Source organism: Oryza glaberrima, chromosome 1 (assembly GCF_000147395.1).
Source record: "Oryza glaberrima chromosome 1, OglaRS2, whole genome shotgun sequence".
In the NCBI taxonomy this organism is placed as follows: Eukaryota; Viridiplantae; Streptophyta; class Magnoliopsida; order Poales; family Poaceae; genus Oryza; species Oryza glaberrima.
In genome coordinates, this window is record NC_068326.1 from 629737 (window position 1) to 643177 (window position 13441).

The 13441-nt window shown below is 43.9% G+C and overlaps 3 protein-coding genes, 1 long non-coding RNA gene and 1 pseudogene across 8 annotated transcripts; 3 read left to right on the forward strand and 2 right to left on the reverse strand.

Annotated features, from left to right (window-relative positions):
* Window positions 1–47: 47 nt before the first annotated feature.
* Window positions 48–1720, reverse strand: LOC127763947 (uncharacterized). Of its 4 annotated transcripts, XR_008015780.1 has the most exons (4): window positions 1555–1720; window positions 1358–1473; window positions 517–720; window positions 65–429 (listed from the first exon to the last, which is right to left on the reverse strand). It is a non-coding gene; the product is annotated as an uncharacterized LOC127763947 (long non-coding RNA). The 4 variants fall into 4 exon arrangements; XR_008015781.1 differs by having other exon boundaries at window positions 48–429; window positions 517–1462; XR_008015783.1 differs by having other exon boundaries at window positions 48–429; window positions 517–1465.
* Window positions 1721–2858: 1138 nt separating this feature from the next.
* On the reverse strand, window positions 2859–5595 carry LOC127785124 (rust resistance kinase Lr10-like; annotated as a pseudogene).
* On the forward strand, window positions 5578–6699 carry LOC127785152 (LEAF RUST 10 DISEASE-RESISTANCE LOCUS RECEPTOR-LIKE PROTEIN KINASE-like 1.2). The gene is made up of 2 exons (XM_052312575.1): window positions 5578–5882; window positions 6008–6699. Exon 2 carries the CDS (start codon window positions 6048–6050, stop codon window positions 6681–6683), a length of 636 nt encoding a protein of 211 aa, XP_052168535.1. The 5' UTR covers window positions 5578–5882; window positions 6008–6047; the 3' UTR covers window positions 6684–6699.
* A 661-nt stretch (window positions 6700–7360) lies between these two features.
* Window positions 7361–9260, forward strand: LOC127785134 (rust resistance kinase Lr10-like). Of its 2 annotated transcripts, XM_052312558.1 has the most exons (3): window positions 7361–7630; window positions 7713–7882; window positions 7963–9258. In XM_052312558.1, the coding sequence occupies exons 1-3, from the start codon at window positions 7458–7460 to the stop codon at window positions 9054–9056; spliced, it is 1437 nt and encodes a 478-aa protein (XP_052168518.1). In that variant the 5' UTR covers window positions 7361–7457; the 3' UTR covers window positions 9057–9258. The 2 variants fall into 2 exon arrangements, with proteins under 2 accessions (XP_052168518.1, XP_052168526.1); XM_052312566.1 differs by lacking the exon at window positions 7713–7882 and having other exon boundaries at window positions 7449–7630; window positions 7963–9260.
* Window positions 9261–11907: 2647 nt separating this feature from the next.
* Window positions 11908–12715, forward strand: LOC127776823 (alpha-amylase/trypsin inhibitor-like). The gene is made up of 2 exons (XM_052303377.1): window positions 11908–12622; window positions 12708–12715. The coding sequence occupies exons 1-2, from the start codon at window positions 11908–11910 to the stop codon at window positions 12713–12715; spliced, it is 723 nt and encodes a 240-aa protein (XP_052159337.1).
* Window positions 12716–13441: the final 726 nt, after the last annotated feature.

The window sequence follows — 13441 nt, forward strand, 5'->3', positions numbered from 1 at the left end:
GCATATGGTTAATTTGTTCACAACTTATTATTTTTTTTTTTGAAACCTAAGCCAGCATTGCTTGTTTTATATTAAGAGAGGGAGAAACTGTACAAACAAGAGACAATGGCCCAGTTTGTAAAGGAAACTGAGCCCGAAAACCATCATGCGCGATATGTTGTACTAGGAAATAAGGAAAGTAGTGTGCAAGGACAGTAAAGTATATAATTCATCCCTTGGAAATGGTTTCACTCCGTGTGTTACTTCACATAGGTCAAATTTCAGTAGTTTATAGTGTTTAATTACAAAACATGGAGGCATTAAGTTTTACAATTTTATTCTCATATGGTATCTACAACTCTATGAGAGCTTACCAAGCTCAAGAAGAATTTGTTCTTACTAATTTCATGGCTTCATATAAATCTCTCAGTTGCATGTAATAGTCTACATCTAGCAAAACAAGAATTTCAGCATTACAAATAATGAACCACTGGTTATGAATTCCGACAGGCTTTATGAGTTTAAGAATATATATACCTGAAGAAAGCAGAGACGGAGAGTGATCCTGTCGTGGCACAGGAAACGGGCTGGCCTGCTGGAACAGGGGATTGCGCTAATTTCATCGCCGGATGGATGACTATGACGGCGCCGGCGAAAAACGACAGCATCGAAGAAGGGGACGGAGGAGACGATGGGGAACAACCAGATGATTATACACCCAAGCCGGGTGGCTTCTCCTTTCTGCGTCTTGGTCCGGGAATCAAAATGAGGTTTATATTAATCCCGCAGTGGATATTTGAGAAAATAATCACTGGGCAAGAACTGGAAGCAACCAGGGAAAAGACGCAATAAAACTGGCCATTGTGGCGTTATGGTGCATACAGTGGAACCCCAAGAATCAGCCATCTATGAAAAAGGTGGTCAACATGTTAACAGGAAGCTTGCAGAGTTTAGCCATGCCCCCTAAGCCTTTTGTTTCATCTCTGGGCCACCATAGGCCACAAATCTAGGGAAACATTTACTACGACTCAAAGATGTTTGAGATTTGTGCGTCATAGAAATAGCTACTGTGATGCCACGTTTGGTTTCATGCAAGTTAGGTTTGACTATACTTGAGTATGCCATAAGATGTTCAAATAACTTGCAACCTAGCAGTTGGCACTTGACAGGTTTAATCTGAGGTCGCTGCTCACTTCATTGTGTGATTTATAACTCATTGGCTGGATAAATGATGCCTAGTGTAACAGTGTGCTCGCATCTGTTTTTCGACTAAATTATCTTTATGACTGCTATCATGCAATGTACAAGGCAAGGCCTTGGATGCATACAATGAACAATTCAGCAGGCTTAATGTGCACAAAAGAGGTTAGTTTCTTACAGCGATTTGTCGTTCCTGTAGCATTTCTCCACACATCATGGTGTGCAGTACAGACAACCGAATTAGAGATCCGTAATGCCACCGTTCATGGATGAGTCACTGGTGCTGCTACAAATCTGTACGTAGTTAGGCACATGTATGTTTGTATGTGTGATGAACTGAAGATATGAAGAGAGAAGAAAACGAACAAGGCTCACCTTTGTCGATGAGGAGGAGGGCGAACGACGAGCATTTCCTGAAGGACGCGGCGGCGCTCCGGCGAACTAAATCCATAGAGGGCGCCGGCCGCCAGTCCAGATCGATCGCCGGCGGCGGGATCAGTGGCGGGGGGCGGCGCCGCACGGAGGAAGGAAGGGGATGGGGTTTTCCTTTTTTTTTTTTTGTGAGGTTGTATTTTATCGATTTGGGTCCTCACCAATCAACGAGCCCAACCTAAATGGGCCGTACGTAAGTCTCAGTCACGTTATTGGGCTGGATGTAACCGAGATCCCGTTCCGGCCCAATAAATCTTATTCTTGGGCCAGATTTCCAGCCGCGGGCCGCTTAAGCCAGGCCGTGGCGGCGTCGTTTTCGACTCCGGCGCCGCCGGAGGCTGAGCACCGTGGCGTCGCCGCTGCCGCCGCCGCCGCGGTTCTCCAGATGAAGGGGGGGAGGGAGAGGCGGTTCATATCGGAGATGGAGCGCACGGTGGTGGCCGGCGTCGATCGGCTCAATGCGAGCCACGGGGCACTCTCCCGACTTCTCATGGTCCCCGATCCCCTCGCCCTCGCCGACGTGGTGTGCTTTCAGCGAGGCTGGCATTCATGTGCAGCAGCTTGCAGTTTCTCTACAGTTGATCCGCTTTCTTCTTCTTCTTCCTTCTTCTCCTTAGGGCGGCGCGTGTAGCAGTGGTGACGCGGATGGTCCATGGCAACGGCGGCGGCAGTCGGACTACCATTACAACCAAACGAAACCAATGCTGCTGCTGCTACTGCGGCAGGCAGCCTCCGAGCAGGTCGAGGTCCTCCCGGCTCCCGGTACCCTACTACTCTCCTCATAGTGGGTTCGCAAGCGTTCTTTGCATTGTTGCACTATATGCAAGTGGCGATGATGAAATTACGCATCACTCGTTGCGGAATTAGCCAGACCATCTTGTTTTTGGTGATTTTCTTGCACAATCACTGGACCGCAGACCACAGGCTGCGTCGATTTGGTGGCACTTATGGGTGTCAATGTTACAGGTGTATCCATGAGGTTAATAATCTGGACATGGCAAAAGGTTACTACTTCCTCCGTTTCATATTATTAGACCTTCTAGCATTGCCCATATTCATATATATGTTGATGAATCTAGATACATATGTGTGTCTAGATTCATTAACATCTATATTAATGTGGGTAATGCTAGAAAGTTTTATAACCTGAAACGAAGGTAGTACTTATTACTACCATCTTTCAATTAAACTGCTAATTAATCTAAAGTTGTCTTCCCGTGCAATGGGATTGCTTACTACTACCTCCGTTTCAGGTTATAAGACTTTCTAGTATTACCCACATTCATATATATGCTAATGAATCTAAACACATATGCATACATATGAATGTGGACAATGCTAGAAAGTCTTATAATATGAAACGGAGGAAGTAACAATTTTTGCATGCTTACAATTCACAAATCGATTAGGAAATAGAAGTATTGTTCTAGCTACATATTACATTCAGAGTGCAATTTTCAGAACTGACTGGACATCATGACATGCTCAACTTGTATGTAACATGCTGATACATTTAGCTCGCCAGATTTTCTGGTGTAGGTTAGCTTAGAGATGAGACGAATGGCCTAGGGGGATTCTTCAGATTTTGCAAGCTTCCTGTTAACATATTCACCACTTTTCTCATGGAGGGCCGGTTTGCTGGGTTCCACTGAACACACCATAGCGCCACAATGGCCAGCTTTCTCAACTTTTCTTTCTCTTCCTGTGTCATATCCTTGGCAAATTCTGACTCTTGCGCGCTGACTATTGTCTCATATATCCACTCTGGAACAAAAACCTCATTTTGGCTGTTGATACTTGGATCTGAGTTCCTCTTTCCACTCAACATTTCCAACACTAGCATGCCAAAACTGAAAACATCTGACTTGTAAGATACCGCGCCAAAGTTCCTAGAATATAGTTCCGGTGCAATGTAACCCATTGTGCCTCTTGCTGCAGTCAATGTGACAATGCTTTGATCCCTTGCGCAGAGCTTTGCAAGGCCAAAGTCCGAAATCTTTGGGCTGAAGCTGTGGTCTAGCAAAATGTTGTGAGGCTTGATATCAAAGTGGAGGATGCGCTGGCTGCACCCTTGATGTAAGTACTCAATTCCTTGGGCTATTCCTAATGCTATTTTGAGCATCTTGTCAGGAACTAGGACTTCTTGAGAACTAATATAATCACGTGAGAATATATATTTCTCCAGTGAATTATTAGGCATGAATTCATAAATAAGAGCATGCCTTGTTCCTTCGGAGCAAAATCCCAAGAGGCGGACAACATTGACATGATGGATTCTCCCTATGGTTGCTACTTCATTGATGAACTCTTCCCCCTCTCCTTTTGAGTTCTCAAGCATCTTTACAGCAACAGGTACTCCTTTTGACAGCTCACCTTTATATACACTTCCAAATCCACCTGTGCCTAGTTTATGTTTAAACCGTCTTGTAATCCTCTTCACTTCAGAGAATGTGTATCTTGTCGGTTTAGATGTGCCATATGTCTTGAGAAACATTTCAACCTTCAGTTGTATCTCATCGTCATTCTTGGTTTTAAGAGACAGATAGAGTGCAGAGGCCACCACCAGTGTAAGTACTACAATTGTGGGTACAGATACTGCCACTGGTTAATCATAATGAAGGAAGTTAGCAACTTGTATAGTTGTTTTGAACATTTATAAAAAGTACCAACTACCCTTATTTATCCTTGGAGAAACAAGGAATTAAAATTACAAAAGAATGAGCTTAAGATGAACTGTTACCTATGATAACTTTGGCAGGTGATTTTGAACCTGCAGATAGTAAAGTAAAGAATTAGATCCACCCTATACTCAGATACACAAACTTATGGAATATGTTGCTCCATATTAGTCAGAACAGTAAAAAAAGGCCAGGGTACAATAAAACATATTAAGCTTGCACTTGTAGCTGCACATAACTCATAAGAGGCATACAGTTGTCAAGACAATTCGCAGGATTATGACTTTCTAGGCCCACAAATGTGTTGATCAAGTGTTCGGCTAGAACTACATGACAGAGAATATATCCCATGACAAGAATTAAAAAGTATGGGAGATCAAATTCTAAAGTACTAGGAAACAAGAAGAAAATAAGTAATAAATGGAAGTAAAGGTTGTGCTTTTATTTCAAATCATTTAGATTTTTCATACCAAAATAGTTAAAATCTGCAGATCATAGAAATCAATAATGAGTATATCATGTTTTTCCTCAGAAAATTAATACCATGAGGTTTGCAGAATGCTGTCCTCCTTTGTGAACTGAATCCACAGAGCCGCTGTTGTCGTTCACAATCGATGCAAACATCAGTGATATTAGGAGCTGACCAAGTGAATGTTATCTCAGAGAATGTAGTAATTCTTTTTGCACTTTCGTTAAACTCTGTGCTTGCGCTTGCATTATAATCCTTTCTGCCTTGATTGGAAGTGTAGGGTATCATGATGTCTGTTGAAACCACTTTGCAGTATAACGGGAGAATTGACACAAATGCATAAGGGGCTACCAAGTACAGGGACTGGCTTGCATTGCTGAGGCAAGAAATCGGGCCAAAAATGCTGTCTGTACTGTCCCATATGAACTCTTCTGAACAACTTACAAGACTTGCATGTTGGAACCCATATTGTTTGTACACACTGGTTGAATAATTTGCAGAAATTATCTTCTGAAGTGCGCACTGTGACCATGACTCTGCAAGAGGGACGATGTTGATGACACCATATATATAGTCTATTCCAGTTACCTTCGATATGCCAAGAACATGGTGCAGTAGGAGAGTATCTTGCCCAGAACATGATAACTGCATTCCTGGAGCACCACAAGATGAAGAGCTGGATTCAACCCGGAAGGGAAACTTGATGTCTGGTCCATCACTGCTGCATCGGGATGGCGGACAGTTTCGGAAGAAATCTGCCTCGTCCGATTCTGTGGCCATGACGGCTCCATAGTTGAGAAGAGAGAAGAGTAGAGCAGTCACTAGAAATCTGTGCATCTTCTGTGTCGATTGAAGGTGAGACTGGAAGTACAGAACAGATGGTGAGAACTATCAACTATCTATTGTTGGGTCCTAATGCCGTGTTGTGATGACCCCATTGTGATTCTGTGAGTGCAGTCCTCGTCAGCAATATTATCTAATTCTTTCTTTAAAAAGGGGATGAGATTGTGGACTAATGGACCGCTGCTTTGGAAGTTAGTGTCCAAGCCTGTGTGCACCCATGTGCTTCATTCTATCTGGTCAACAATGTATTACACACTGCTTTGACTACTTCCCCCCAAAAGGTACACACTGCTTTGACTCAGGACAAACTTGGACTTTATCCATCCTCTCTCCCAGTCCCATCCTCAACCTCATAACACTTTCCTAATTGCCTCATATGCGGCCTTCCCATCCGTATTGTTTTCAGTTTATCACACTTGTTGGATCATGAATTTCTGAAGCTGACCATGGCCATTTCTGGTGCACTCTTTCTCCCTGGTATCTTTCAAACCTTGAGTATACTAGCTGTTCTTGGGGTTCTTGTAACTAAGAGTGGAGCTACAGATTCTCAAGAACAACCAGCTTGCGTTCCTTTCTCCTGTGGACATCTTGAGGATATCAGGTACCCTTTCCGTTTACAAGGCGATCCACTTGGCTGTGGTGATGAAGCTTATGAGCTAGTCTGTAGAGATGGCAGAGCAATAATTCACATCAACACAGGAAAATATTTTGTGACTGACATCTCCTATAACGAGTCTAGATTTTGGGTTGTTGATGCTAATTTAGACAACAGCAGTTGCCCTCTTCCACTGTGGAATAGTCTTCCCTACTTCAATGACATGGGTACTAAGCTGTACACTTCTGCAGTTCGGTGGGCTACATTTCTAAATTGCTCACGGGCGATAAACAATGGCATGTACATGCCTGTTGCTTGCTTGAGTGGGAATACTTCTTTTGTTTATGTCTTGACTACATCGAGCTCTTACTATGTTCAAAACATCGAGCCTTCTTGTGGATACTTGGCTGTGATTCCTGTGGATGATCATACAAAGAATCAGGGGCGGAGCTGCAGTACTATCATTGGGGTCATTAGACCCCGATGACATTCGATCACTCAAGTGAATTGTTCATTATTTTGTAGCTAATGACCCCAGCAACAAAAGCTTAATGACCCCGGCCAGCCTGATAAACTGCTGGAGCTCAGGAAAGCTGAAACAATTGTACCGTTTATTTCTTTGGAAGCATAATTTGTTAGCTGTGTTATGCTACTGTCAATCTGCTACTAATGCTGCAATTAGACATATTTGATCTATTAACCAACTACTTATTTTAGCTATGTGCTATGTATATCAATGCATTAGGCCAGAAGTTTTGCTAATCAACTACTAGATGTGTTTTTTAAGTTACTCACTCTGTCTCAAAATATGTTACTTCTAAGATTCAAATTTGCTTTAAAATATAGCTATTTTCTATGAACCATCCCATCTCCAATCACAAAATTCACGATATAATTTTTTTCACCTACTTTTTTTTCCAACCAATCACAATTATTTCACACCCTAACATTAATCTCTTAAAGAGACGTAGGTAGTTGTATTTTGAGACAGATGGAATAATAAACAACTTTCAAAACATACTTGTATGTCTGAAAAAGCACATGGTTGTTATGCCCGGTTGTATATAGTCATAACTTTTAAAATTTTGGACCTTAAAAACCTCAGAAATTCTTATAAAATAGACTTTAAATATTTATTTTTAGCAAAATGGAATAATCCCAACTTACTCATAGCTCTAGCTCCAAAAGAATTTTGAGCTAAAAATATCTAGCTTCGAGAATAATTATAGTTTCAAACACGACATAAATACAAGTAAAAGCCATGACCCCAGTGACTCAAAATGCTGGCTCCGCCCCTGCAAAGAATGTACCAGACTATGCAAGCTATGCAGATGTTGTGAAATTCATGAGGAATGGTTTTCCTGTTTTGTTTCCTCGAGTTGAATCCCCGAGTCATTCTCCAGTCATCAAAGCCTGTGCGAGAGATACATTCCAGTGAGTTTTAGCTCTGCATCTTTCTCTTGCTTGCTTGATCAACTTATAAAAAATATATATTTCCTCTTTTGTAATTCTGCAGAAACTTTAAGGAGCAAATGTCTAGTAGGAACATTCAAAACTGGACTTCTGCCATTATTGGGACTGAGCTACAATTTTTAGGATGTGTAATTAATTATTACTCTAGTGCCACGCAAGTTTGGGTTACTCTCGTTCTGGTATTTGCCGTAGAGATTGTTAAGTGCATTATAGGTACTCCAGATATGCCTTAATCTAAACTATTATAATTACACCCAATTTATCCATAGATTCTTATTCACTTCATGTTGCAGTACTATGCAGGTTCATCTTGGCGCCGTTGACTGTTTTGACCTTCCTCGGTTACAAATACCAGAAAACAAGGATATCTATCGACACAGTAGAGAAGTTTCTCCGAATGCAGCAAGCTCATGGTCCAAAGAGGTATGCGTACACAGAAATCACTGCAATCACAGGCCATTTCAGGGAGAAGCTAGGCCAGGGGGGCTATGGTTCTGTGTACAAAGGTTTCTTTCCTGGCGATGGTCATGTTGCTATCAAGATGCTGAGCAACTCCATGTGCAATGGAGAAGAATTCATCAGCGAGGTTTCCACCATTAGCAGGATACACCATGTGAATGTGGTGCGCCTTGTTGGATTTTGCTCGGAGGAACTTAGGAGGGCTCTTGTATACGAGTACATGCCCTGTGGATCTCTAGACAAGTACATTTTCTCACCCGAGAAGAGTCTATCTTGGGACAAGCTCAATGAGATTGCTCTAGGAATTGCTAGAGGGATCGACTACTTGCATCATGGTTGTGATATGCAGATCATGCACTTTGACATCAAGCCACACAACATCCTTCTGGATAGCAACTTCACTCCAAAAGTCGCCGACTTTGGGCTGGCCAAGCTATACCCAAGGGACGGCAGCTTGGTGCCGGTGAGTGCTGCACGGGGAACGATAGGGTACATCGCTCCTGAGATGATATCTCGAAGCTTTGGCACCATTTCATGCAAGGCTGATGTTTACAGCTTTGGGATGTTATTGCTGGACATTGCTGGTGGTAGGAGGAACAGGGAGCAGCATACATCCAACTCAGCCCATCTTTATTACCCAGCTTTGGTGTATGATTGCCTAACTCAACAAGAAGTGAGCGAGATTTCAGAGGATGTTGGTATCCACTGGGTAGAAAGGAAGTTGTGCATTGTTGGGTTCTGGTGCATTCAGATGAAACCAGCTGAACGGCCTTCGATGAGCGAGGTTGTGGAGATGCTCGAATCTGATGATCCTGATAACCTGCAGGTACCTCCGAGACCTTTCTTTGGTGTGGATGATCACATCTCTGAGATGGATGATTGCTGCCATTCTTCATCAAAGTCAAGTGCAATCTCAGAGGATGACTGAAGCAAACTAGGATAGCGACTTGACATTCCTGCCCATGTATATATTCAGTTCGTGCCCTGCTTTTTGCCTCCTTTTTGCGGATTATTTGTTTCGCTTTTTTTCATCTAACCCTGTATATATCTCGCTATAATTTTCTCATGCTCTATTAATATATACAAGACAAAGCTTTTTCCTTCCTTCAAAAAAAATATATTCAGTTCGTGCTTATACAATAGGGGATGTTTCTTGTAGAGGTAAGAGGTTAATATGAAGATTAGTAGGACTAAGAAGAATTCCTCGTTGATATTTTCAGGTTGCCAGATTTTTCATCAGTACACGACCCTGATTGTACTGCATAAAAAGGAAGTAATAATATAGGAGTTTTGATTGATGGACTTTGACCTGACCAGAAATTTGGTCTAGTTTGAGGACATCTTTGTTACAACACATGTGCTTCCATGGAATTTGAGTTCTGGAGACTGGTGGCATGTTTTGTGTAGATTTAGATGCTTTTTTTTTAGCGGGTGTAGATTTAGATGCTACTTTTTAGGGTGACCAGTGAAAACCTCGGGACGTTTAACTCCTTGCCACTTTTAAGATGTGGCAAATAGTTAATTATTCCAAAAACGTCTGCCATAATTTTCTACAGCCACGTAATCCCATTCTGGGCCACAAGCGAGTGAGAACCCCTTTCGGTCCAACCAAAGCCCGTAAAGCACAATTCATCAGGCCCATAATTAAACCTGCACTATCTGGGGAATGCTGGGCCGTTGTGCAGTTTTCATGGGCCTCAACAATCTCCCTTTGCAATTCTTTTCGGCCCAAAGTAATGTGCAGGCACCACACGCAGCCCACCAAAAGCTCGCCATGGTACTGTGGCAGGTAAAAACTGTGCCTAAGGGTTTGGGCCTTCATCAGGACCGTGCAAACGTTGGCCGAGCGGCACAGTGAGCGAGTCGCTGTCAAACTGAACCGCCGGCCATCTTCTCGCGTGCCGGCCTCCGCCGCTCGCCGGAGTATAACCACAGCATCTACAACCATAATCCTCCACACGAATAGAAAAGCAGTATGTAAGGCAGGTTTTTAATTCTGCCTGCCCTTATTGTAGCCTTGAATACCATTCTTTGGTTCGTAGCAATCTCGCTCATCAAACTTAAGTACGTGTACTTTGTTGTCGTGATACAGAGCGCTTGACGATGAGTGAGTGTCCTACCAGCAGTGCTCACTGACATGTAGGCTCCACAGACTCTCGGGCCCACATATTAGTGAGCAGCAGAGGATCTGGATTGCTTGACGATACTAGAAAACATCCATGTTGCTCCAAGACCTTGAGAAATGATCGACATCACAAAATTTCGACGTCCCAATCACAACGTCGCGGTGAAGAAGACATTTTGGCTCCCATTGTTGGCGACATGTCAAGCGTCCGTGCCTCGACTACGAAATTAATTAAGAAATTCTTGATGACCAAAATTACTGGCACATGAAAACGAGAGTAAATTAAGAAGCAAAACAGTCACTACTCGTAACATGGTATAGGTGGTTGACCGTAGGCCGTCGAGCTTGTTCAACATGTAGACCATGGATACGGTCATGGCCTCTTCTTATCCATCGTTCAACTCAAGCAGCAGGTAGCTTTGGCACTATATATACGACGTGAGGCTTTGGTTTTAATTATTATTAAGTGAAAACAGCATGCGGTCAGTGGTTTTGGCACCATATATAGAACATAGTGACCACTATACATCGGGAAAACAAAACAAAGTTTTGGTGAATGGAGAGCAGCATACTACTAGAACATATTGACCATTATATATACTATGCTCAAATTTGTACTAATTGGTTTGACATAGTTTTGGAGGAAACTACTGAAGAACAAAGAAGTCGTCTTTGGTCAGTGAACCAACTTTTGCCGAGCCCCCGGTTCCTTGAATGAAGCTTGACCTTCCTAGTCAGAGGCTTATTCCTTTTTGCACCCTGCCCGCTAGCTTCAAAGCGGATTGCTACCTAGCCAAGGCAGCTTGCTCCTAGTGACGGTCGTTACCTTTTCAATAGCTCCCATCTTCCCAAACAGCTAGCTTTCCTAGTCCTTGGGATATTCCTTTCTCCGGAGAATCTGTATCTGTCATTGACGGCAAAGGCTACTATAAATTTGTTGATTTGCAGGTGTTGAAAAGATTGCCAACAGAACGAAAAGACGGTTGTAATTCCTAACCCTTGCTTTTAACGAAAGTGAGCTAGCTGCTTCCATATCGATCAATTATAGGTGGTGAGCTTTGTAATTTAAAGGTTATAATTCCATGTGTCTAAACATGGTATGCTTTCATTATTTCAACTTGAAGTGTAGCATCTACTCCTTCTGTCCCATTTTAAGTACAACCATGGTTTTCCACGCCCAACTTTAATCGTCTGTCTTATTTAAAAATTTTTGAAAAAAAATTAAAAATATAAGCCACGAGTAAAGTACTATTCATGTTTTATCATCTTGTAACAACAAAAATACTAATTATAAAAAAAATTTAAATAAGACGGACGATAAAAATTGAGCGTGGAAACTCATGATTGCACTTAAAATGTGACGGATGGAGTACTATTTTGTTACCAAAATAGTAAATACTAAACAAAAATACTAAGTAGAAGACTGAGACCGAGACAGTGCATTTAGAGATGCTGATGAGCTGAGAAACCTGATCAGTTGGACGAGGTAAACAAATGGTGGATATGAGGTGAGGCTGAAATCATGCTATGACTTTAGTGGCTAGAGTCAGCCGGATCAACCTGTTAATTCTGTCAAAAAAAAAAGAAGAAGAGAGAGACGTGTTAATTACAGCTAAAAAACTTTCTAACCCAAAGGCAACCGAACCATGAATCCATGACACAAATGGCGGCAGTGTCTACTTGTTGCACTCACCATCTCCTACCTCTACTCCTCCTCGCTGCCATAGTCGCCACCACCACCACCAACCACGCCGCCGCCGCCGCCACGTTGAACATCACCAACCTATGCCCCTTCACCGTGTGGCCGGCCGCCGTGCCGGTGGGCGGCGGCAGGCGGCTCGACCCGGGCACGTCGTGGGCGCTCGACGTGCCCGCCGGCGCCGCCCCGGGCCGCGTGTGGGCGCGCACGGGCTGCACCTTCGACGCCACCGGCGCCAACGGGACGTGCCTGACGGGCGACTGCGGCGGCGCGCTGTCGTGCACGGGCTACGGCGAGCCGCCGCAGACGCTCGCCGAGTTCTCGCTCGGCCAGGCCGACGGCCAGGACCTCTTCGACATCTCCCTCGTCGACGGCTTCAACGTGCCCATGGACTTCCTCCCGGCGCCGCCGCCGGATCAGTCACCGCCGTGCAGCAAGGGGCCACGGTGTCCGGCCAACGTCACGGCACAGTGCCCCGGCGAGCTCAGAGCTCATGGAGGCTGCAACAGCGCGTGCAGAGTGTTCAAGCAGGACAAATACTGCTGCACTGGCAACGGGACGAACACCTGCGAACCCACCACCTACTCGCTGCCATTTGTGAGGATGTGCCCGGACGCCTATAGCTACTCCAGGAACGATGCATCCAGCCCAGGGTTCACTTGCCCGTCAGGTACAAATTACCAGATCATCTTCTGCCCCCCAATTGATCTCACATCTTCATCTCCTGCATCGATTGCTGTTGCTGCAAATAACAGACAAGTAAAAAAGGTTATTGCCTGGATCATCATAGCTTCTGTAATCGGCTCCACTTCAGTACTCACCATGGTTATGGCTTACACCAGCATCAAGCGAAGAACACGACGGCGCCGGGAGATACATGAAGAGGAGCAGGAGCTTGAGGAGATAACCCTTCAAGGAATGCCAAGGAGGTTCACACTTCAGCAGCTACAGGAAGCAACCGATCAGTTCAGAGATAAGCTCGGTGAAGGAGGATTTGGGTCGGTTTTCTTGGGACAGATTGGAGACGAAAGAGTTGCGGTGAAACGCCTGGATCGAAGTGGTCAGGGGATGAGAGAATTCTTGGCAGAGGTTCAGACGATCGGCAGCATCCACCATATCAATCTGGTGAGGCTGATTGGATTCTGTGCAGAGAAATCACAGAGGCTCTTGGTTTATGAGCATATGCCCAAAGGTTCCTTGGACAGGTGGATCTATCACCAGCAAGGTGCTGCTATGTTTCCTAGTGTTCCTCCTCTAGATTGGCAAACACGATACAAAATTATTACCCAAGTAGCCAAAGGTCTCTCATACCTTCATGAGGAGTGCACAAAGAGAATTGCTCACTTGGATGTAAAACCACAAAATATCCTCCTGGATGACAAATTCAATGCTAAACTCTCTGATTTTGGACTATGCAAGCTCATTGATCGAGATAAGAGCCAAGTGATTACAAGAATGAGAGGCACACCTGGATATTTAGCTCCTGAAT